We start from the raw sequence: 25,567 nt of genomic DNA on the forward strand, positions 1-25,567 counted from the left end.
CCGCCTTCTGCCTCTTCACTCATTCCTCCGAACCCTAGTTGTTGTATTGTCTCGTTCTCTCTCCGCCTCTTTTTTTTTTTCCTTAGTTATTCTCGCCCTAAATTAGAAGCAGCATTAAGAATACAATGGCCGGAAAAGGTGAAGGCCCTGCGATCGGAATAGATCTAGGAACCACGTACTCGTGCGTCGGCGTTTGGCAACATGACAGAGTCGAAATTATTGCCAACGATCAAGGCAACCGAACGACGCCGTCCTACGTTGGATTCACCGACACTGAGCGTCTCATCGGCGACGCGGCTAAGAATCAAGTCGCCATGAACCCTACTAACACTGTTTTCGGTAAAAGCAATCTCTTCGACCTAGATCTCCTGTTTTTGTACGCGTATTTTTGTACTTCTGTTGCATCTATTTGTATTTATATGTAGGATTTATGCATATTCTGTCTACCATATGGAAATCTTTCGTTTAAGGAGCTTTAGATCTTTTATTCCTTTTTCCGAATTCGCTGACTTGCTACGTTGTTACTGCATCTTTGTTTTTTTAGATGTACTTTTGGCTTCGATTTTGGTATGACTATAAGGAACCTGAAAGTCTGGAATGACTATTGTTTTCTCATGGTGGTTTTAGATTGCAATGGATCTACGTGTTGAAGATCTAAATCATTGTCGTGTCTATGGGAATTACTTCAAGTTATAGCGTTCTGATGGATTACTGTGTGTGTTTTAACAATTTTGTTCGGATAGGATCTATGTATAGTTGTTTCAGCGCATGCTAATTTGTTGGCTTTGGCTTTTAATCTTTGAATTTGATTCGATAAGTTTGGTTAATTGTGAATCTATTGTTTAGCAAAGTTTGGTAGTTATCATATGGAGTTAAATAGCCAACTCTAGGTGAATTGTTGTGCTTTTTACGAAGGAATTGCAACTTTGTTCCTTTTGGAATAACAGTTTGACTTGTGAGTTTGCTTTAACTATTTCATTAACATTCAGCAATATTACATTTTGTTATCTACTGAATGATGTATCTCAATGCGTTCCTGCTTATTATTATTATTGGTTTGTCGTGTCATTGGCGTGATAAACTTTTATGGCATCCGTGATACACTCTCCCTGCCCCCCGGCCCCCAAAAAAAACCCTAAAAGGAACGTTTCTGGTTCCACTCATAATTTTTATATTATTAGTTCAACTAGTACTGCTACCTCTCAATATGTTTTGAGGTAAATTTTTTCAGATGTGTGATTTCCATTTTTAGTTGTGCTTCTCTTTTATTCAGTGAGCTCTGGAATCTGCTTCTGATGTCTTTGTTTTCACTTTTTTTTTGTTTGCAGATGCTAAGCGACTTATTGGTAGGAGATTCAGTGATGCCTCTGTACAGAGTGACATCAAGTTGTGGCCTTTCAAGGTCATTCCTGGTCCAGGCGATAAGCCAATGATTGTTGTGAATTACAAGGGTGAGGAGAAACAGTTTGCTGCAGAGGAGATCTCTTCTATGGTGCTCACCAAAATGAAGGAGATTGCCGAGGCTTACCTTGGTTTAACAATCAAGAATGCAGTTGTCACCGTCCCAGCCTACTTTAATGACTCACAGCGTCAGGCAACTAAAGATGCTGGTGTCATTTCTGGCCTGAATGTTATGCGCATTATAAATGAACCCACAGCTGCTGCAATTGCTTACGGGCTAGATAAGAAGGCTACTAGTGCAGGTGAAAAGAATGTGCTGATATTTGATTTGGGGGGTGGTACATTTGATGTTTCCCTGCTCACAATTGAGGAGGGAATTTTTGAGGTCAAGGCCACAGCTGGTGATACCCATTTGGGAGGTGAGGATTTTGATAACAGAATGGTGAACCACTTTGTCCAGGAGTTTAAGAGGAAGAACAAGAAGGACATTAGTGGGAACCCAAGAGCATTGAGGAGGTTGAGAACTGCTTGTGAGAGAGCAAAGAGGACTCTCTCATCAACTGCTCAAACTACAATTGAGATTGACTCTCTCTTTGAGGGTATTGACTTCTACTCCACCATTACTCGTGCCAGATTTGAGGAGTTGAACATGGATCTCTTCAGGAAGTGTATGGAGCCTGTTGAGAAGTGTTTGAGGGATGCTAAGATGGACAAGAGCACTGTACATGATGTTGTGCTTGTTGGTGGATCTACTCGAATTCCCAAGGTGCAGCAACTGTTGCAGGACTTCTTTAATGGAAAGGAGCTTTGCAAGAGTATCAACCCAGATGAGGCTGTTGCTTACGGTGCTGCCGTTCAAGCTGCTATCCTTAGTGGTGAGGGTAATGAGAAGGTTCAGGACCTCTTGCTGTTGGATGTTACACCGCTGTCTCTTGGTTTGGAGACTGCTGGAGGGGTTATGACTGTTCTGATTCCTAGGAACACAACTATTCCAACAAAGAAGGAACAAGTGTTCTCAACTTACTCAGATAATCAACCTGGTGTGCTGATTCAGGTCTACGAGGGAGAGAGAACAAGAACCAGAGACAACAACCTGCTGGGTAAATTTGAGCTGTCTGGTATTCCCCCAGCTCCTAGGGGAGTGCCTCAGATCACCGTTTGCTTTGATATTGATGCCAATGGTATCTTAAATGTGTCTGCTGAGGACAAGACCACCGGACAAAAGAGTAAGATTACAATTACCAATGACAAGGGTAGACTTTCAAAAGATGAGATTGAGAAGATGGTCCAGGAAGCCGAGAAATACAAGGCGGAGGATGAGGAACACAAAAAGAAGGTGGAGGCCAAGAATGCACTGGAGAATTATGCCTATAACATGAGGAACACAGTGAAGGATGAAAAGATTGGATCAAAGCTCAGTCCAGCTGATAAGAAAAAGATTGAGGATGCTATTGATCAGGCAATTTCATGGCTTGACAGCAACCAGCTTGCTGAGGCTGATGAGTTCGAAGATAAGATGAAGGAGCTTGAGAGCATTTGCAATCCCATTATTGCCAAGATGTACCAAGGTGCAGGTGGTGACATGGGTGGTGGTGCCATGGATGATGATGCTCCCTCAGGCGGTTCAAGCGGTGCAGGCCCCAAGATTGAAGAGGTTGACTAAGAGAGTGGATTCTTTTGATTATTGGCATTTCGTATGTTGCTTTTAGTTTCGATATATGATGGCCTTCAGGATTATTTGCTGCCATCAGTCTTTTTTATTTTTAAAACATCATTTTGTCGTGCAATGTTGTCGGCTGCTCTGAGCCTATCATTTTTTTCTGTCGTGCCATCAGTTTTTGTTTTTGAATCCTAATTTTGTCGCGCCATATTGGCTGCTTGAACGTTATTATTAACGTCATATTCTAGTTTCTGTTATCCTATGGAGCTTTGTCTGTTCGTTTCCTGTTAACTGTGTCAGTGGTTCGGCATTAAATTAAAATATAAAATCAAGCCTTCTACTTATTTTGGGGCTCTGTGCGGGAGGGGATTTGGTGGGCCTTTTCTGGGGTTGGGCCGGGTTAGAGTGGTGCGCGGTGAGGAAGAGAATTTTTGTGTTACTGGCATTTGATTTTGGAGGAGGTTGATTTCCATCGGCCCAAGTACCGTTTCTGTGTTTTCTCGGGTTCGGAAAGCTTTTTATTGGTTAGATTGGAGTTCATAGTAGAGAGCTAAAAGTATTTCGTTTCTTGTCTGTGTCATAATTTTGTTTTCTTATGAACTATACGACAATTATTTAGTTTCCATTTTTCCCCCCCTCCCACGTCTTATTTTGAGGGATACCTGACCTTTGGTTCCTCGTAGGACATCAACTCTCTCTATTGTCTAATTTACTTGTAGTAGAATACACAATAATTGTGATATGAATACTAACAAATAAGCAATTAAACGAAATTAGAGTTAATTTGTATGAATCTGATAAAGAAAAACGATAGTATATAATGAATGAAACTTTTCTTTTGTAAATTCCACGTGACGGATATTGCACACCACCATTTAGCTATTGCAGTTCTTTTCCTGATAGCAAGTCACATGTATAGGACCAACTGGGGTATTGGTCATGGCCTGAAGGATTATCTTAGAAGCTCACAAAGATCCATTTACAGGCTAGGACCATAAAGGACTATATGAAATCCTAACAACGTCATGGCATGCTCAATTATCTCTTAACCTAGCCAGGTTAGGCTCTTTAACTATTGTTAAGCTCACAACTTGTGATATTGAACTTCGAGGTCTACCTTGCCTTTTGTAGATCACTAGTCATAAAAAGATAATTATTTACTAATTGGCACTTCGTAATGTTTAGCTCGTAATCCCATGTTGACGTCTTTGGTTCGCTGTAACTTGAGATGCATTAACATTTAACAGGGGAAAAACGAAAACCATCCCGCTAAACGCATGATTTCAGGCCAAATTACAGTAACAGGACTGCCAAATCTGCACAATAAAATTTTTGACCGGCAAGGCGTTGTTTATCACAGAATCAATAACCTGTCTTACCGGTGGATTCAAGTGTAGGCTTGCTAATATAATTCCCTATGGCTCATCTATGAAAATACCCATCAGAAGAACAATCGCTAAAAGAAAAAGCAACAGGGAAAGCTGTGATGGTAATGTTATAAGCATCATCTAGCTTACAAGAAAATGAAAAACACTGCCTGATCAACTCAAGCGACAAGAATCGCAGACAACAAAATAAGAACTAAAGAAGGCCAATAGACTAGATATGTTAAAAGGAACTATTTTCTTCCCCTCATAAGCCTCTGCAATTGATAATTAATGCTGCCCCATGGCTTCTTATTTTTACCAGCCTGCAAGCAAGTCTCAAATCAGATGTCTATATAGCACTGGTGCAAAAAACAATTCAGTTAACAGTGAAATCATAAGAAGTTGGTTCTTTCTGAAATAGGAGGAGTCTTCCATTTTAAATTGCAATCACCTGAGCATCCATGCAATCGCTCAAAAGCTTCTTTTGGCGTTCACAGTGATCATCTTTGTTATTGTTGAGAGCCATACAATTTAGAAATGTCATTGTTTCCTTCAAGCAAGGCTTTTGTAGACCCCCAAATTTCTTTGGATTTATGTATAAGGTACCAGCTTTCCGACCCATTCTTCCCGGTTCAGTTATTTAACCTAAAAAATAATGACAAAAATAATTAAAAAGTTACTGAGAGAGAGAGATGAAGAAACAGCAGGGAAGGCATAGTTGGTCTGATATAGGTACATTAAGACAAGCACAAGCAAATCGGGACAAGCCGATTGTGTAGTTGAGCAGCAAGACAATATGTAATCAAGAATAAACATGCAGACTATAACAAAACTTACGAAGACACAAAGCTCCACATTCAAGACAGACAATTTGGAATTTCACACCCAGAAATTCAAACAAGATCTAATTGAGATTCTATAACAACATACTTACCATCCACAAATAGATTTGAGAAAGAAAATGCATATAACTAACAGGTGTGGACATACAATACTCTACTTCTTAACACAAAAGGCACCAAGTTCAACAAAACTGAATGTGAGTTGCACGGAAAATAAAAATTTTTCTTGGGAACCCTGTGCAGAGAACCTAAAACCCTAAACACTTTGGAAAGCCAAGGCAGCAAGAGTAGCATGCAAGTGGAAAAATTGCAGGGAAAAACTGACCCCTAATCTCATGATCACCAAGCAAAATATGCTCATGATTCTCATTCAAGCTTGGGGAAATGAGCCCGTCAGGATTAAGGACTGATGTGACTAAATTGGCAAAGAAATAAGAGAAAAAATGGAAAAATGAAAACTCTCTCCTACCATAATTAACTGAAGTAGGATTTAAGGCAAGAGCTCTATCTTCAGGTTCTAAGTCCCAATATATCTTAGATAACAGACCTCTCCAATATCGGTAACCTAGCTTTCAACTATGAGTCCACAGATAGAGCGTGTGCAAACAACACCCCGTGTCCTCCCCCCCCCCCCCCCCCCCCCCCCCCCACCCAAAAAAAAAAAAAAAAAACCCTTTAAAATGGAAGATTCAATGATACCAAAATGCCAAAAATATCGCAAATAATTTGCAATAGTGTAGCATACCACTCAAAGTTACTACTACACTCCACATAGCAGACACAACCGAAGCTAGTTAACACCAAAACAGGACATCACAATTGGAGAATCTCCATTTGACAAACTTCTCAGCCCTGAAAAACCCAGACACTGAGCTCATTTCTACAACTTTAAAGCCCTCATGAAGATTAAACAGGCATGTAAATCTTTGAAATTGACTCAAGCATAAAAGAGCAAAACGCAAGTAAATTGGCTACACAGAAATGAATCGATGGTTCTAGAATCTTGACAAAGAGATAATTATCCCAATACAATTATAAAGTCTACAGACAAAGAAAGAAATAATAATTCATTAGAAACCAATATAATACTAAGCTCTACAAATTCCTGCCAAATTGAAAAAGGAACGAAAGTAGTGGGAGATATTTCATGGAGGAGCAATACCTGAGCAGCTCCGCTTTCGCCAACCAGACTCCCGGGGTGGAGGACTGAAGTAAGCGGTGAAGCCAGGGGAGGTATTATGGGCCTTTTGGATGCTTTGACGTTGTCTAGAAGTGCAACTCATAATGAATTCATTGAGCCGTTTTCATAATTGAATTTGAGCCCATATATTTGACCCAGCCCACTGACCCTCACAACATTTCTCTTATAAAGTTGGGCTATTCAACAAAAAGGACTTTTTACCAAAAAAAAAAAAAAAGGAGTTGGTCTTTTTCTTTTTCTTTTTTGACCATTTTTTCCTTTTTGGGTAAAAATTTAAAAGGATTGGAGTTTCCCATACTACCAAAAAGGAGGAAAAGAGAGAGAGAAGGGGGGGGGGGGGGGGGGGGTTTGGTGTTAAAAGAAAGAAAGAAAAGAAGGAAGACCATCTGAAAGTTTCATCTTGTATTTAACTCTACCTAATGTTCAGAAGTCAGGACCTCTACATTTTATCACTTGGTATGTTAGGTCATTAGTTGTTTTCAATTCTTAGCTGGTATACTTAATTGAAAAATATTTCCTATTTAGCTAGTAGTAGTATTTAAGAATCATATTGTTGTCTTTCACGAGATAAATTTTTATTATTATTATTTTACAAGCTCCTAAACAACATTAGTTCTTTCCCTAAGACCAAATATTTTTCTTCTAGAATTCTAATCGATATCTATACAGCTCCAAGCATTTTTTTTTCCGTAACTGATTCTGATACATTTTTTGAAAAAGGACGGGAAAAAATTGTGATGATAATTTGTACTGACAGTCATATCTTTATGAGTGATTTATGTCCTTGAACATTGACAGAAAACAAATCGTACTCCATGGTTTTAGTGCTATTCACGTAATAAATTTAATCTAAAAGCAAAAAGACAGAGCATTTGAGAAACTTAGGCCTTGTTTAGATTGTATTTTTTGCCCAACAAAATTTTTTTTGATGGGATTTCAGAAAAATATTCCTTATCGCATTTTTACTTCGTACATATCAAATTTTTAAAAAAATATTACAATATTTTTCTATAGAAAGCTATTAAAAAATTGCAATCCAAAACTGCTCTTATACACACCTGTAACATTTTTTAAAATCTTGGTTGTGAGTGAAAGGTCAAAACTTCGAACTTTACCTTCCACCGGCCACTATTTGTGGCTTCCTTCTATCCCTCCCTCTAAATTAAGACAGAGTATGCTATCCCTCTAAATTAAGATAGAGTAAATTAAGATAGAGTATATTATATAAATATTATGGTTGTGAAAAAGAAAAAAGATTATCATTTCTGGTCCTCTGAATCTGATTGACTGTTTCTATATATACTCCATCTCTTTTAACCTCTCGCCTGAGGACGAACGCCTCGATCCTTCGGGTACAGAAATATTATACAGCTGTACAGCTTCAGCCCGACTTGTCAAAGTTGTAGTCCAAACAATTTTTCAACCATTGTGGAGAAGTTTCCGTAATGGACCCGCAAGAGAGCCCTGTCGTCCAAAAGGGTAGGCAATAGTGGCCGCCTCCTTTCAGTTGCACTACCTGTTTTATTTTCACCTTTGATGGCAATTTTCAGGTTTTTCACACTTACATCTGAGGATTCAGATTTGACCATACATATAAATTACTATAACTGCGTATTATTGAGATCCAGTTGACGTTTTGTCATTGTATAAGCAAACCCAAAAAAAAATTTTTTTTTTTTTTTATCCCTGTTATGTTTACCAATTTTCCCAGTAAAGAAGAATTATAAAGCTGACGAATTTATTTGCAAAAAGCCCAGGCCAAGTGCCAACCACATCTCAACCATGTTCAAATTGAAAGAGTCCAAAACTTTGCCTGTCCCACCCAATGGCTGAGAACGTGCTCTTCCAACTTCAAAAGGATAACCATTTGTACGTTCAGCCTCCCCTTATTGCTTCAAATCTTTATTCTTATGTTTCGAATTGAAACAGCAACATAGATTACTGGAGTTTATTTGAATGATTTATTTGAGATAATTATTGTAACACTTTTTGTGATATGATGTATGTGAGATAAAAAGGTGATTGAGATTTGTGAAGCAAATTATTTTTTTTCAAATCATTTCAATCCAAACACACTCATGCCACTTAGTATATTTGGAGGCTTTCGCAATTCCATATCTGCTTTATACATTTTGCAGGCATCACCAGGAAATCGAGCAAACGAGCTAAACCCAGTCGAGTTTCGCCCTAATTGAATCGAGTCTCGACATAATTTTACGAAACTCAAACGCAAGATCAAAATGTCAAGTTCGAACTTTAAAAAGTAAAAAAAAAAATATTTTTATTTTTTAAAAAATGAATAAAAATAATAAATTTTCTTAACAAATAATAAAATATCATGAATATATATGTAAGTTTACTATTAAAATTATATATATATATAACCGAACTTGAACCAATTCATGAATTTAATATTTTTGAATTTGAGTTCGAACTTAAATTCGACTTGGTCAATTCAAACTCGACTCCACCTCGATGATGACCGAGCTAGGACTTAATCCGCTTTGCACTTTGCAGCACTATCAGCGCTATCTCAACCTCTGCCAAAACCTCAAAGCCAAACTTCTACACCTACTATATCCTCAATTTGAATTGGAATAAGTTCAGGAAATTAGCATCCACAGAACAACAACATGATGGAACTGGCCACCCTCAAAATTTCAGTCATGTACCCTGGAAAAAAGCCAAGAATTTTGTCGCGATAGACAAGATAAATTATGCCTGAAAACAGACCATCAATTCAAATTTAAATGCAGCAGTCTCCGTATGTGGTCCCCTTTTAATTACCCTGTATAATATGTTAAACTTAATTAAGTTGGGCCCTGTCTTTCCACCAAAATAAAAAGGAAAGAAAAACAAAAAGGACCACTTCTGCTGCTGCTAGAGTGCTAGGTTATGTCATGTCATGGTCACAAACGTCGAATAAATAAATAGAGACTTTGCTTGTAGATATTCCATACCTCCAAAAAAATTAAAAGATTCAAGATAAAGCATCGAATCATCTGAGTTGTATGTATCCTTCTCAATCTTTTATGCAGAGCTTATTTATAACTGTTAAATGCTGGTGGTGATGCTTAGCCAAGAAGATGAGGATGGAAAAAATGTTGGGAACGATCCTTTAAGGTTGCCTCAGATGAGAACAATCCTTTAAGGTTGGGGAAACTTTCGGCGGAATCGCGTGATAATAGCGACGTTTCTTGTTGTTTAGGTGAAAGATCATTAATCATTCACGATTCCCAAACATCACTAAAAACTTGCAAACTTTTTCTGTTGAATCGGACTTGCTTTTGAAGGGCAAGGCAAAATATTGACCAATCCTGCTGCTAACTTATTACAGGCGCCTCCTTTTTAAAGCTCCCCATTGCCCTTTTTACCTTTCCTCAAAACGCACACACTTTTACGAGAGAAGAATTTCTGCAACACACATGAAATCAGAAAAGCTGGACTCGCTAGCTTTATTCAAAAAATGCAAGGAATCATATCATTTGTCAATTTGATGTAAACCCAGTCAGTTTTCAGGCAAAATCAGGAGGGATCCCACTAAGGTGTGTGGACATTGGACACAAGCCTTGTTCCACCAAAACGCAGAAAATTTTGGCAAAGCGTGTTTCAATCAGCAATTAGCTGTAAGCCAAAACGTGTACAACTACAACTAGCATACAAACACAAGAAGACAATAACGAACAACACACTTTGTCTTCTATATAGAATAGAGGCACAGGACCCCGGGGTTAGTGCGACCGGTCCAGTAGCCTCCTCTTCAGGAGCAAGGTCCCGTGTTCGACTCTCTCCCCGTACCGCGCTGGAATCCTTGGGGCGGGCTCTTCCAGCCTGGGGGGATTAGTATGGTCAATTGACCAGGATACCTCTCAATCGACAAAAAAAAAAAAAAAAAAAAAAAAAGAATAGAGGCACAGGCCAAAGCTAAAATAAGCTGTGTCTCCATCAATATGAATGAGCAGCTTGCACTATTCAAATACTCCTGCTTCCAAACAATCACCAAATCAAGATTAACATTATTAATGCTTGGTCTTGGTAGGTAACAAGGGCCTATTAAAGTTGAAAATAATTACTATTTGCTACCGTGCCGCGGCAAATGCTTAGGACACAATACTTATCCGAGCATGACTTTTAGAAGTCATCTTCTCGTGCGTATAGCTTATATATTGACTCTCGCAAATTCGACACGTCTCATATATTTTCTTAATATATATGATGCATTCAAATCAATAATATGAAACATGAATTGATTTACCTCTCATTATTACGTCAATGCCTGAATTCTCATACTTTTTTGTGAAAGTAAGTAGTATTAAAAGTAAAACCAACGAACCTTTGGATTGTTAGTGACGACCACTAAAAACTTTAAATCTTGGTGGGGCGGGGATTAAAGATTCAAATCTTACCTTTCAGTAATGTGTTACTACATGTGATTTCTTTTAAATTTATACAGGTAGATTAGAGTAGGAGTAGGACCCGTCTGATTCGATGGTGATTCAGTTTTCGTCAGTTTCTCCATTAGGTTTCTCTCCACTAGACTAACTGTTACGTCTGATAAAAAAAAAAGTAGTATTAAAAGTGAAATTGAATACGAAAAAAATCATGACTCTCTCATGAGGGTAACAGAATGTACTGAAGATATTAGGACATCATAATGTGGTATGATTAAGTGCATGTGCAGCAACAGCCTAGGACAAGGAAAAGAACCTTTTGGAATCAACTCAGCATTGTTTTGCAGCAGGAGAATTTTGAATAGTTTTGTACCTCTACAGATTGGAAAAAGATCATTCAAAAAAACGATACTAAATTTGAGCAAGTATACCAGCAAGCCAGCAGGACCATACTGTATTAAACTATACAACATTACGGCCTCAACTTGAACTTCTAAGAGGTGGGCTGGCGTGGTATTGCTCCTCAGGAATCCAAGATACCATGCACAATGATTACATCACTCTACATGATTTCTTTTTTCTTTTTTTTTTGCCTCAATAACTGGAAAAGAAAATAAAAATTGAGAACCAAGGAAACTTGAAAATTTTCACCGTTCTCTATTGAAATCTGGACGATGATTACACAAAATTTAATCACTGTAATTTTAATTCACAGATGAAAGGGCAAAAATTGCAGAAAAAATAATAAAATTTGAACCCATTTCCTGTAAATTCTTCCCAAATATCTATTGCATACCGGATTTGGCATCAGCCAGTCTGAATGTTGAAGGAGATGATGCCAATGGGAGAACCTGAGAAGGAGTTGAATGGCAAAGACTAGGCTGCTGCTGCTGCTGCTGTTGAAGTTCTCTTTCCTTATCCTTACCAATAAGTGCAACATAAGAGCCGTCAACCTCTTCTGTGATAACCGTCCCATTTGGGGAAGGTTGAATAACAGAATCTCGAACACAGCCGCCATTCTTCAAGGCCATCCTTTCAGCTTCTTCGACTAATCTTCTTATCAACTTCTCCTCAGCATCCCTTAAAAATTTGAACTTTGGCGGAGGAGAAGATCTCAGCTTATTCAATTCAGCCTCAGTTATGGACTCAAAGAGAGGATTGAATCCGTGAATATTGCTATAAGAATCCAAAGATGGAGTCTTGAGAGGTGGCGAAGGTAAAGGGGTGCGAAAAGGAGTATCAACAGCAATAATGATGTCGCTCAAGCTTCTAGTTCTTGACCCTTTCCTGCTTCTATCACCTCTAGATTTCCCATCATCAGACTCCAAATCCTCCTTAGTTTCCTCCTTGATTGTGAACAAAAATCTTGGAGGGCCACAGAGATTGTGCAGCCTCATTAACTCTGACTCCACACTTTCTTCACCGAAGCCTTTGAATTGCATACTACCATCCTTGCCGTTTCCTCCTAGCTCAAGATCATTTTCATGGCCATTGACTTCAGAATTAATCACTGAGGCAGCGAGTTCTTGAGTGTCATTTCGGCTACTGTCAGTAGAATTTGATTTCTTCCAACAAAAGAGATAAGAAATCTCCGCTGCATAGTTGGTAAAATGGTCCTCAATTTCTCTGTTGTTAATTCTCTTCTTCCACCACAACAGATAGTATAGCTCAGCAACAAGCCCCAAGAAGATGCAACCAAATACAAAGCTCAACCCAATACCTAAACCACTGAAAGATCCCATCTTGGCCTCAAGAATTTCACATTAACTCAGAATACTAATACAACTTGCGTATGGTACGGTACTAGATATCATCAGAAGTGTCCCAAAAAGGCAACATAGAGGAGAAACTTACCTGAACCCTCAAGGGCTCTATTCTTGAATTACTTGAAGCTTCAATATTTGGAACCAAAAGCACTAGAGCTAGCTAAAAGGATATGCCACAAAATTCAGCACCAAGAATACTGAATCATGATTTGTTAAAAGACAGAATAGTATTCTTAAGGGGTCTTGGTCGTATTGCCTCAAACACACGCTAGAGAGACAGATTAGAAAGAAATTATGGACACATAGAATTCAACTGCCTGATTACGGAAATCACTGAAAAGCAAGAATTGGGAAGGGGGAAATGTGAGGATTACAGAAGAACTAATTTGGTTTTTTTTTTTTTTTGTGTTGTGTTGTTGTGTGCTTCTGTGTTGGGGGGGGGGGGGGGGGTCCTCAAAGGGATAAATAGCATTTGTGTGATTTGGCCATGAAAGGAGTCGTACAGAGTGAACTGGACTTGAAGCAAAATCTAACAATTAGTGATGTGCATTTTTCATTTTCGTGTGTTTAAGACTCTTTAAGGGTTGTGGGGGTCACATCTTCTGTGGATACCTCACATGGGCTGGCAAAATCTTGCATCAATTAAATTAAAGAGACAAAAAATATTTAAAGGATGTTTTCTTTCCTGGTTTAGTCCAGTTTGAAATAATTGGTGGAATAAACATTTACTAATGTTTTCATTTTAGCATTTAACATCTTAGGACGCCTTTGACTTTTGGGATTTTTACTACTGTTTAAGGAGCTAGTAGGTATGAAAACCTACTAGATCAAAAGGATGCTTTAGCACTTTCTTTGAATTTTTTTTATTATAGGTAGAGTTTAAACTCCTGACCTACAGATCAAAGGAGGACTTTAATCCCTTTTTGGTGGCCACTGAACTTGTGGTTGACTTTTGGTATTGATCCGCTATTTAATGACATTTTTTCTTGTAATTAGTGGGAACAGAAAAACTCAAATCCCGATCAGATGTGTTTAAAAAAAAAAAAAAAAGATAACAACTTTGTACTTACATCCATATTCATTTCCATGGTTGAATTAAACAATCAACTTTTAGATTTTTACACAATGAATTTAATTTATTTTAAAGACAAAATAGCGGCTGATTGCACAAGTCATCAAGTCATGTATTCCTTTTGCGATACCAATGGGCCTGATAGGGCCAGCTCCCACATTAGAAAAGTGTAGAATTAAACTCGGACTTATCCCTGTAGCCACTGGCCCAGCTCATTTACGTGCTGCCATTCAATTCCTCCACTCCTCATCATCATTGATTGGGGTGGTTGCCCGGTAATTAGCTGAGTTGATTTGTTTTTCGAACTCAATCTTTTATTTTATTTATTTATTTATTTATTTATTTCATTTTGGTTTTCATGATGGGGAAGGTACTCTCGGTATTAATCATCTTAATTGCAAAAACAATGGGAATTCAATGTTACTTACACACTCAATTGTTTTTGTGTTTCTTCTGCATCAGCCTCTAAAGGGTTCAGAATAACTATTAGTTTCTGACATACAAATTATACGCATGAAAATATATAGCAACACTAATTATTTGACAAAGTGTTGATTGATAATCCCAACTTTTTTATTAGATGCACTTGTGGTTTCTCCTCCATCTCTCTCCTTCGGTTTTGTTTCGTTTATATATACATTCATCACTTGTAAATTTTTTTTTTCCTATAACTTTTGGTGGATTATCTTTCCACAAACTCTGTTAGCACACTTTAGTGATTTTGGTGTGTCTTTTGAGGAGAAAAGACAAAGCCCGTCACTTGCATTAGTTAATGGTAGGTATTGGGTGACAGGATTTGATTTAATTACAACATAGAAAGCCAAAAAAACTCTCATATAACGTATAAACAAAAGTTAATTTTATATACAGTGGCACTATTACGGTCGAATGTATGATATATATGTATAATTTGAGTTTTAAATTTAAATTCAAATTATATATAATACATTCAAGAAAAATATATATACACTATAAGTGTATATATATTTGAATTTCAAATTCAAATTTTATAAAGTTGTCATTCTTAAATGAAAGGCGGATGGAATGAATTGATAATAAAGGCACGATGCAATTGAACGATTTTCAAACGTCCAAAACTAGAGCTGCCCAGCGGCTGGTGCTGCATGTAGCCCCCCTTTTTCTTAAAAAATGTCAGTGATTTAGTTGGAGGGGAGGAAATGCAGAGATAATTAAATGTGGTATTAGTGCAATGACAGTTTTGAACAACCATTAATTTGCCCGGGCGCACAAACGCTGAATTAATTAGGGTGGCTATACCTAATTATTTATTTATTTCGAAATCTCCTGTGGAAGGCAAAAGTCAATGCACATGCACGCAGGTTTAGTGCTGTTTTCTATTTGTACAGTACCTCCTGGTTAGATTCTAAAAGTTGATCATGGAGAAATGTTAAAATAAATAAATAAACTAATGATCCGAAACTTATTTCTCACATATTTATTCGAACAAAAATAGATGGAGTTCACATTTGAAGTATTTCAATAACAGTTGAATTATGCAATGACGGACATATTATGGCAATATTAGTATGATTGACGCTCTAAAACTTCAATATGTATCACAAAGACTTTGGTATGGTTAGATATGTCTTTACGAATAGTAAATAATTAGACAAATAATATACTTTTATAAATTTCAATAACATAACAAAATCCTTTGAGGCTACGATGCTATTTTAATTTTAATTTCTTTTTTTTTTGCACTAATGTTTATTTAAACTTTAATTTCAATGCATTAAGTAAAGGGCATCTTTAAAAAAAAAAAAAGAAAGTAAAGGGCATCTTCATCTTGTTTTGGAGTTACCAATAGAAATTTCGGTTTTTGTTTATAAAGGAGTTAAGTTTTTGAGAAATATGGCGTTAAGGAGTTAAGTTACCAATATAAATTTAAGTTTTGAAGAAATATGGCGTGTGAGGATTTGTTTATAAAGGAGTCACCAATCTTCATCATGTTGTCAACTTTTTCATGCATGTAATCAAATATTTTTTTTAAAAAAAAAAAAAAAAACTACAAGAAGTACTGATAATCTTGAAAGCCATATTTCTCTCCTTGCATTCAATGTTTGTAAATTTTTGACATACCACAGCTGTCTAAAGATGAAATGCAGAGTTTAACTCTCAACAAATCAATAATCCCAAGAAAAATTTCTACTAATTTTCTTGAAAGTTTCATGCGAATTAACGCGGGACAACGTATGATACAGCCGTATTTGCCAACGGATTACTCGAAAACACAAGATCAATTATGAGAAAGTGCAGCGCATGATTTCTTATATTACCAAGACATGCGTGCATGGCAAATCGTGATTGCTCATTCACAGCACAAACTTGGCCTCGCCTGCCCTCTTCTTCCCCTCTCGGACGATTCAAGTGATTATCATCTCCCGCTAGCTTGCAATCAAGTATTGCAGTAGCCAGCATCTGCTGCCGAGCTGAGCCTGCACTGCTTGCTTAATTGGCAATTTCTTCAATTCCCAAAGCCTAGGGCCCCCTACTTCTACAGCCTACACCTTACAAACCCAACCGCCTGTCTTTTCCTCTCATTCCCGAATCTACCCCCCTCCTTTCCTTTCATGGCTTTTCCTATGTTTAGTCACTCACTTTCATTCCCGAGACATGACCCTTGTAGGGGTTCTCTCGTCTTTTCGTGCATGCAGCTAGCCCTAGCCGCTACCCGCCATGTTTTCAGAGTTTTTTCAGCACCAAAAACAATACGCATGTCAACCTCTCTCTCTCTTCTGTTTGACCCTCTAAATTTCTCTGTCCAACAAATATATATATATATGTATATGTATATATGCATGCATCAACATAACAGAAGAAGGCAGAAGAAGAAACCATGCACAACTAATATTCTTAATACCCCAAGGCTTCTTCAGTGGTACATTTTGAGGGTTTCTTTATTTTCGTTATGGAGAGTCATGCTAACTTGGATATGCCTATTTCTGGAGGAGCTCCAGGTGGTTCTAGATGGAACCCGACAAAGGAGCAAATAGATATGCTTGAAAGCTTGTACAAGCAAGGGCTAAGGACTCCAAGTGCAGAGCAAATACAACAGATCACTAACAGGCTAAGAGCTTATGGGCACATTGAGGGCAAGAATGTGTTTTATTGGTTCCAGAATCATAAAGCAAGGCAAAGGCAGAAGCAAAAGCAGGATCATGTTTCACCTTTCAATCGCTTTCTTCATAAGACCGCCTCTGTCCTTCCATCTTGTACCAATGGTCGGTCTTTCTCTCTAATACATTTCTCTATACTTCTGTTTTGTTCTGCTTTTCTCCAGAATCTACACTTATTGATGTATAATGTAATGTTGGAGACCCATATATTGTTTAGAGATTGATTCGTCTCTCTTCATTACAATTGGAATCTGACGGGATCATGCACTGGAGTTCGATATGTGGAAAAAAGCATTAGTCTAATATTTCCTGAACTGTCTATTTCTGTAGATTTCTTTGTTACCTAGGTTTCCAAACAAGTGCCGTTTTCAAAAGAGGAACATGCTTTTTTGCTTGAGTGGAGACTAAAGGTTTCTGTCAGACTTTCTTGTTGAGAGTCTCCCTGTTGTATTCATAACATTCAACTTTTTCTGGATATCCTTTTTTTTAACTCACTTTATTTCTTAAAATTATGCACCTTCATATTTTCCTTTTGCTTTTTCAAAAATGATCCGCCCATTAATTAAATATAGCTCACTATTATTCTCCGGTCTCATTCTTTAATATTCCTCCTAACTCAACCCTTCTTTTTTCACGGATGATGTACTTGAAACGCTATCTAGTTTCTCTAATGTATGCAAGCTTTCAGTTCTTTGCAGCCCATATTACATGCCATATCCGGAAACGGGGTTATGTCATCAGCAGCAGCAATTATCCAAGGTGCTTCTTCCAAGAAGCTTCAAGAGGAGGCCAATTTTGCCAGAGAAACTCGAGAAAAGCAAGCTGCTTGGTAGGGCACTTCATAATCAAGCAAATCAGGAGTCCAATGATATGATGCATTCATTCAGGGCCAATGGATCAGAATGCGTGATGTCTAACTCAAAGCAATTTAATCAAGAGACTTTGGACTTGTTTCCTCAGCAACCAACTGGAACTCTACAATCAAGAACTGCAGCAGCAGTAGCAAGCTGTTCTTTCCCTTCAAACTATTTTGGATATTCCACTGCTACTCCTTCAACTTCCTCGGCCACCAGATCCTTTACCGATAAAGGAGGTTATGATGACCATCATCCTTTCTTTGACTTCTTATGTGGAAATAATGGTTCATGCGATGGTCATTAGCACGATGTAATTTCAGTTTGTGATTGGCCATCTGTAATTTCCTTTTGGCCAATTTTTGTTTTAACTTTTTTGGGCTTAGGTCTGCATTTCTTGTGTCTCTTTAATTACCTTGTGCTGAAGAATCAAAACAATCGTTCTTCGTCTGGTACAAACTTAAATTGAGATCATGAATGTTTTCCTCAAGGATTTGGAAAATGCTTACTCCCTATCGTTAATACTTAATAGGCACAGCCATCGCCTTGAACGCCTTGAACCTCAAGGTTTCAAGTCAATCTTATCTGGAATCTTGAATGTCTAAGCTTTAATGAAAAAAGTACGCATCTAATTTTCACTCTCTTTGGTTGGGAAAAAAGTTAGGTGCTTATGAGACAGGTGTTAATGATTCTTGGAGCAATCAGCTAGGCGTGGTTAAAATAATTATATTCAAAAGGATAAAAGGTGTAAAGAATAGAGAATGGGACTGTCAACTGAAACGTGTGGAGACTGAAGAGAAGGGAATTGTTGCGCTGATCATCTGGCTAAAATCAGCCTCAACCTAAGCTCGGGTTGGAGAAAGTTCGAAGAAGCCCCATCATACTTAAGACCTCTCTTGAGTCATGATGTAACAAGTGTTAGCCAAGGTAAATTAGTGACTTTGTGTTGACCTTGCCCTCGAAGAAAAAGAGTATATATTCATATATTAAGTTAGTATACACGTATAAAAATTACGAATAGAATAAAGCCATATGAATATATACCAAACTATATGAGAAACATAACAATTGTATGAAAATCTCAATTGTACATGCTTAAATTCTCTCTTTTTGTGGTATTATCTAAAATCTTGATTTATAGCACTCAATTATCCTGCAATATTCAAGTAGACCTCACCTTCTATATAGGCCTGTCAATCGGGTTATATGAGCCAAACCTTCATAAGTTCGGATTCAATTCATTTAATTTGTAACACTTTCAGGTTTCAAGTCATGAGTTTTAAGTTAATAAATATGAAGATCATACTCAACTCACCAAATATTCGAGTTTTAAGCCTTATTCAGGTTTAGTCCAAATTCGCTTGTTACTGCTCAATTTTCTTAATATAATTACTATAACTATGAAGTTGTAAAACTAATTTAACATTCACAGAACTACAATATTAAAATTAAATATAAACAAGTAATAGTTCTTAAAAGTACATAAATCAAGAATTTTTCAACAATATTTATATTTAATTCGTTCAAAATATATGAAAAATGGTAATAAAACATATGGTAATAAGCCAATACATCTTCAGAGATTGGAATTTTTTCATAGCCTTCTGACTTGAATCCAAATATGGTTGATGATTTGTGTTTCTACTAGAAATTCTAGACCAAAAAGAAATCAACCAATATTATGCAAACACAAAAATTTACTCAACCAATAAAAAAAATTAGAACTTCGGTTATGCATTACCAATATTGGCTCTCAAGAAAGCTAATAGAGGAGTTTTCATATGTATTTTTGTGTTTTGTAATTTGTATCTATTTAGTATTTAGTAATAATATATTTAGATATATAATTATATATAATATCAAAATATAAATATTATATATATCATTATATATAAGAGGTAATTAAAGAATCGATTCTATATCGAATTTGAGCCCAATAAAGCTTCAACTGGCTCATATTTAATTCGATCCTAATTTCTAGACCCAATTTCAGACCTATTCACTAAATGTCATTTAACTCGTCGAGCCTTTTCTCCAATTGAACAAGTCGAGCTCAAGTTGATCTGACCCATTAACAGTCGTACTTCTAGATTGGTACACGATGTGCTTATGATAGATCCCGTTACCTAATATAGCACGGCCTACTATGTCTTACTTTACTATTTAATTTCTAACATGAGGGCCTAATGCAGTAGTCCTGACCCTGCCTAATGCAGTTCCCGAAATGTGTTGTTTCTGATGCGTCGAGTTACTGCCTTTTCTGGGGGGGGGGGGTTTGGGTTTGGTTTATAAGTCCCTGGAAGGACCTCAAGAGTTGCCGGCTTTTGAGGTTTCTTCTGGGATTAGGTTTATAAAAGCCGAATTTCTAGACTTCAGTTTAGAAAAGGTCAAGAGTTACTGCCTTTTGTTCACTTTGTGTGCATGGTTAATGACGCAACATGTCTTGGAAACTTATATTTCTTCTTTCTGCTTGAGAATATGAATTCTTGCCAAACAAATTTGCAATCTTGGTACAATTTTTTTGTTTCCAATTTAGAACATGAACGTTTTCATTTACTTCCAAAATATAACCATTATCCATTGAAGCTTTTCTTGCGAAACAGGTGACATGACTCGCGTAATGCTTATTGTCCACCGATGAAGATCCTAATTATTCTTTGTTTTTGTTTCCTCATATTATATCGTAATCATAAACATAATCATGTTAAGAAAAGCTCATTGAAGGCTAAGAGATTATCTAAAGCTGCTCGGATTTATTTGGTAATTTCTTCTTTACTCTATTAATGAATGAATTTCATTAGTATTAGAATAGCCGTTACTGCCGTTGAAGGATTGATCTTTCTGCTTCTTCCTTTTTTTCACGTTCCCTCTGCTTTTTAATATTACTCATTGGCTTTTGGCATTTGTTCATTTTTGCTATGGTTGTTTATTTTCTTCTCCTGCTCTCTTTGGTTTTGCTTCATGCGTTTTTCTTTAAAATTATTTGTTGTGTTTAAATTTCGTGAGCACAATAGAAATTTCATTGAAATTTGATGGTTCTTTTTATTGCTAGAAAATAATCTCTAAGAATAAGTTTACTGGTAAGTTGCTGGTCCCCGATTCAATCGAACCCATTAATCTCTTTGCCCTACTTGGTACAAATAAAAACTCAAAAAAGCATTTTTGTTCTGTTTTAAACCACTAATTTTTCTCCCTTTGTGATTTTTTTTAATTGCATAGGGATTATGAGTCTTTCCCTATTGACCCAGATATGATTTTGTTCTATTGTCTTTGCTATGGCTTTTAATTTTATGTTCAAGGCAGAATTATGCATACAACCTATTTGATTATATGTTTTTCAAAAATTTTATTTAATTTGCTTATAGTGATCTCTCTACCAATCTAGTTTGGTTATGTCATAAAGAAGCAGCTATCGATGAAGCATTTGACCTACAATTGCTTATGATGTGGGTATGCATTGAATGTCTTGTACTTTCAAAAGAAACTTGTCTATGTTTGATTGAGTTTATTGTAAATTATCAAGAAACGAAAAGAACAATATGATTAATTAATTGGATTTGGGTTTTGAAACTGAAGATTTTTTGTCTTACCTCAGCAGTGCCCTCTTAACAATTTTTTTAAGATCACTAAAGCATAGTACTTGTCTCCCAGTATAAACAATGAAGTATGGTTTAGGAATCTTCCCACGAGACAAAGAATTAATCTGATAAATAAATAATCAAACATCACATAGCTAAAACCCGTAATCCATTGACTGAGAAGGCCGAAAATGTGGCTCTAGCCCAATCGAAAGGGCCAAAATTTCCAGCTAGTAGCCTTATTTCGAGCATGACTCGGGAAAATATAAAACTCCATTGCTGCTGCAATTGCCCATTTTCTATGCATCTATTTTACTCTTTTATTTATCATGAAAATTAAACTCATCAAAGTCCGTTATTATTATTTTTTTGGGGGGCCGAAGGGTCTAACTTGCTATATCATCAAATGATTTGATTATTGTAATTTATAATAAAAAAAACAATAACGAGAAGTTTATTACTTGCAGATCCCACAGATAAGAGTTGCTCTGGTAGTAACATATGGGGATTAGGTTCCTATCATAAGGGAGGGAATTCTTGCTACTATTATAATATCTTCACTGCGTAAATTAGGCTCACACAATGGACTAATTTTGTGCTATGATTTGTGCATAGAGTTTGCTACCATATCCCTTACAGTATCAGATCAGAAGCATAATATTAAGGCAAATGATATTTGTACTGCCAAATTAATTGGTACTGGTAGCTGATAAATATCATCATATGCATATCAGAAACTAGGGTTAATTTTAATAGTTACTGGTTTCTGCTAAATATAATAAATATTTTTATATGAGAAACGAGACTACCGGTACTATTGTAGTCGTAAATCAGGAGAAAATTGATGGGAGTGTCTATTTTTCCGTCACTAACGTTCACCGTTTCTCACCTCCGTCATTCAAAATACTTGTGAGTCTACTCCAACGTGAATGTTAACGGCCGATCACAGTGTGCCCTTTTTTTCTTCCTCTCTCTATAGTTCGAATAGATGATTGGAGAGGGTTTCCTGTGAAGATCTTCCACAGTTCTTTACGGATTCAAAGCTAATGTTTTTAAGGTAATCCTTGTCAAAGATCCCTCTCTTTTTCTTCACCTGTTTTATAGTAATAGATTTTTAAGTTTTCTCACAATTTTCTTTTAATTTTTCTATGCCTTTTTACCTGTATAGTTCTTCTCTCTGACGCTTGGAACTGTGATTTTGTAGCTTATGCCCGTGTAAGTGATGATCTGATCAAAAACCCAGTCTTGTTTTCATTGTTTTTTTTTTTTTGGGTTAATTTTGAAGCAATTTATATTAGGATGATGTTAGGGATTATGGACAAGGGTTTATTGTGAGAGGGATTGTTGAGGGGATATTGGTCGGTCAAATAGTTGCATAGAGAAATTAGTATTAGTGCTAGATAACGAGAACCGTTGTTGGAGATTACTGATTGGAGTGAAGCATAATGGGAGAAGATTTATTGACCAATTTAACCATTGAGAATTATCCATCAACGTTTTTGTCCATGGATTCAATTGCCAACTCTCATGATGACTCTGACCGGGATATGAGTAGGCAGAGTGCCCTGCAGCCGCCCGATATTAATCTCCCCTTTTCTGTTGAGCGTAGTCCTCCACCTCAGCCATGGAACCATGAAGCCTTTGATATGCTAGAGGTTGGTCTGGGACACCAAATTACTGACCCTGATAAGCTCCTTGAATTGCCTAAAATTGTGCGAAAGTGTGCTAAGAGGCTGGACAGTGTGTGGGGCGCTTGGTTCTTCTTTAGTTTTTACTTCAAGCCAGTTTTGAAGGAGAAATCAAAGTGTAATATTGTTAGGGATAGTAATGGGGTTTCTGGCTTAGATAAGTCAGATCTTCAGCTTGATGTCTTTTTGGTTCAGCATGACATGGAGAATATGTATATGTGGGTGTTTAAGGAGAGGCCCGAGAATGCACTTGGGAAGATGCAATTGAGGAGTTACATGAATGGACATTCTCGCCAAGGTGAGCGTCCGTTTCCTTTCAGTGTGGATAAAGGTTTTGTAAGGTCTCATAGAATGCAGCGGAAACAGTACAGGGGTCTCTCCAACCCTCAGTGTGTTCATGGTATTGAGTTGGTTCCATCTCCTAATCTTGTGGTTATGGATGAGGAAGAGCAGAAGAAATGGATGGAATTGACAGGTAGAGACCTCAACTTTTCTATACCGCCTGAAGCTAAAGACTTCAGTTCATGGAGGAACCTTCCAAACACAGATTTTGAGCTTGAGAGGCCTATTCCGGCTTTAAAGAGTAATCTACAGGCCCCTACAAAAAAATTGCTTAATGGGTCCGGCTTGAATCTGTCCACTCAGCCTTCAAATCATGTAAATGGCAATGGGATAGATCTCTCTTCTATTTGCAATAAGAAAAGGAAAGATATTTTTTCACCTGGAAATGATGACGATTGTTGCTTGGCTGCCAATAATTCAGATCGACACCAAGATGCAGATATCCACCCTGTTGAGCCTCCCTGGATGGGTGAATTTTCAGGGGTAATAAGGAATGTATATGGACCTGTTACAGCTGCAAAAACCATTTACGAGGATGAAGAAGGATACTTGATTATCATCACCTTGCCTTTTGCAGATCCTGAAAGAGTAAAAGTACATTGGTGGAACAATCTAACTCATGGTATTGTGAAGATATCATCCATCAGTACAGCATGTATGCCTTTTATCCAGAGGAATGATAGGACATTCAAGCTGACTGATCCATCTCCTGAGCACTGCCCTCCTGGAGAATTTAAAAGGGAAATTCCACTTCCCACTCGAATTCCAGATGATGCCAAGCTAGAAGCATATTTTGACAAAAGTGGAACTGTGCTCGAGATCAAAGTTCCTAAACATCGCACGGGGCCAGAAGAGCATGAAGTTCCTGTGTGCCTCCGCCCTCCAAATGAGTTTGGCTTATCTTGAAGACGTTTTTCAGTTTGCGTTAAGGGTAGACAATGTTGTCAATTTCCTTTACATTTTAGAAATTTTTATGAAAATAGAGAGACCAAAAATTCCTCCTCACTCATAAGATAGTATTTTAACTGTCTCCAGAACAATTGTTTTGGTATTGTCTTTTGGAATTGGTATAGTTGTACTGATGGTTAGTTATGAGTTGCAGGGTTGAAATTCATTGGTCAGAATTCTTGAACCTCGCTTCTTGTTTGTCAGTCTATATATATATACTGGGGTCGGGGTAGTTTTGTGCTGATGGCATCCAGAATGTTGACGCATGTACATGTTCTTTTATTGGCCCTTCCCTGAATAGGAGAAAGAAAATAGTGAATGGACCTGAATGCATACACCTTGATGTGGGTTCTTCTTCATTTTGCTATTGGGCCTCCTATATGTATTTCCATCAAATTGATGGATGAATTCGTATTTATAATACTACTGACATTGGAATTATGCAACTCCTGCTGTTATTGTTTTAGTAGATTTGGAAAAAATATGTTCATGCATAATGTTGAAGTATTTACGTGTTCCTTTATTGATCATTTGCTGAGGCTTTGTTCTTTTGATGCCTTGGGCAAAAGAAATTAGTGAATGCAGCTCAATTCAGCAACCATGGGGCTTCTCTTCTTTCGGCTATTGGGGCTCCTAATGTAATTCAAACTAAGTGATGGATGAATTGGTATTTTACAATATTGTGATGTGATAAATGACATGAAGGCCATGTATTTTAAGTTGTTTGTCTTGTCAATCTATTCGCGTTATGGATTGCCTAAAAGCGATTGTTGTGTAAATACTTTAGCCACTGCCTTGATTGATGCTAACATGATGAAGCCTCCCCCTGCCACTTGCAAGTTGCACAGTGATTAAAAGGTGCCTTGTCAACAAGGCATTTGTTGTTTTTTTTTTTTTGTGGGTGCCTAATAAAAGTTTCTTAGCGTGCATAATCCATTTCTGAGTTCTGGCTTTCTGCACTATTCAGGGGATTATTTTTCTTTAAACAGTTTACCACCAGCGGCAGAGAGTTACCCATTGTCACCTGAAGGTGTTTTTTTTTTCTGCCAAAGAGAATATTAAAATTTTTTACGCAGTTTCTAGCATACCAATTTCAAAGCCAACTTGACTAAAATCGACAAGTTACTTGTCTAAACCAATGGAGTGGAGGTGAATGCTGGCAATTTCAAAGTACTCGTCTAAACCACTTGAATGGAGATATAACCTTTCTACATCTCTGCCAGAATGTATTATGATCCCTCTAGTTTCAGATATAACATGAAATCCACGTAAAGGCTTAATAGCTTATAGCGGCCACTGGACTGGACAATTGCGAAAATG

At 37.1% G+C, this 25,567-nt stretch overlaps 5 protein-coding genes across 6 annotated transcripts; 3 read left to right on the forward strand and 2 right to left on the reverse strand.

Moving 5' to 3' along the window:
* Positions 1-3,318, forward strand: LOC113708753 (heat shock cognate 70 kDa protein 2). The gene is made up of 2 exons (XM_027231350.2): positions 1-339; positions 1,329-3,318. Exons 1-2 carry the CDS (start codon positions 126-128, stop codon positions 3,062-3,064), a joined length of 1,950 nt encoding a protein of 649 aa, XP_027087151.1. The 5' UTR covers positions 1-125; the 3' UTR covers positions 3,065-3,318.
* A 1,060-nt stretch (positions 3,319-4,378) lies between these two features.
* On the reverse strand, positions 4,379-6,588 carry LOC113708762 (uncharacterized). The gene is made up of 3 exons (XM_027231361.2): positions 6,433-6,588; positions 4,880-5,073; positions 4,379-4,751 (listed from the first exon to the last, which is right to left on the reverse strand). Exons 2-3 carry the CDS (start codon positions 5,048-5,050, stop codon positions 4,680-4,682), a joined length of 243 nt encoding a protein of 80 aa, XP_027087162.1. The 5' UTR covers positions 5,051-5,073; positions 6,433-6,588; the 3' UTR covers positions 4,379-4,679.
* A 4,908-nt stretch (positions 6,589-11,496) lies between these two features.
* On the reverse strand, positions 11,497-13,172 carry LOC113708772 (uncharacterized). Its single transcript, XM_027231372.2, has one exon. It carries the CDS (start codon positions 12,602-12,604, stop codon positions 11,648-11,650), a length of 957 nt encoding a protein of 318 aa, XP_027087173.1. The 5' UTR covers positions 12,605-13,172; the 3' UTR covers positions 11,497-11,647.
* A 3,457-nt stretch (positions 13,173-16,629) lies between these two features.
* Positions 16,630-17,998, forward strand: LOC113695541 (uncharacterized). The gene is made up of 2 exons (XM_027214671.1): positions 16,630-16,942; positions 17,526-17,998. Exons 1-2 carry the CDS (start codon positions 16,630-16,632, stop codon positions 17,996-17,998), a joined length of 786 nt encoding a protein of 261 aa, XP_027070472.1.
* A 4,048-nt stretch (positions 17,999-22,046) lies between these two features.
* LOC113708782 (uncharacterized) lies at positions 22,047-24,693 on the forward strand. Of its 2 annotated transcripts, none has more exons than XM_072059652.1 (2): positions 22,047-22,326; positions 22,438-24,693. In XM_072059652.1, the coding sequence occupies exon 2, from the start codon at positions 22,715-22,717 to the stop codon at positions 24,203-24,205; it is 1,491 nt and encodes a 496-aa protein (XP_071915753.1). In that variant the 5' UTR covers positions 22,047-22,326; positions 22,438-22,714; the 3' UTR covers positions 24,206-24,693. The 2 variants fall into 2 exon arrangements, with proteins under 2 accessions (XP_071915753.1, XP_027087184.1); XM_027231383.2 differs by having other exon boundaries at positions 22,474-24,693.
* The last annotated feature ends 874 nt before the right edge of the window (positions 24,694-25,567 follow it).

The sequence above is a fragment of the Coffea arabica genome, chromosome 1e (genome assembly GCF_036785885.1).
Source record: "Coffea arabica cultivar ET-39 chromosome 1e, Coffea Arabica ET-39 HiFi, whole genome shotgun sequence".
NCBI lineage: Eukaryota > Viridiplantae > Streptophyta > Magnoliopsida > Gentianales > Rubiaceae > Coffea > Coffea arabica.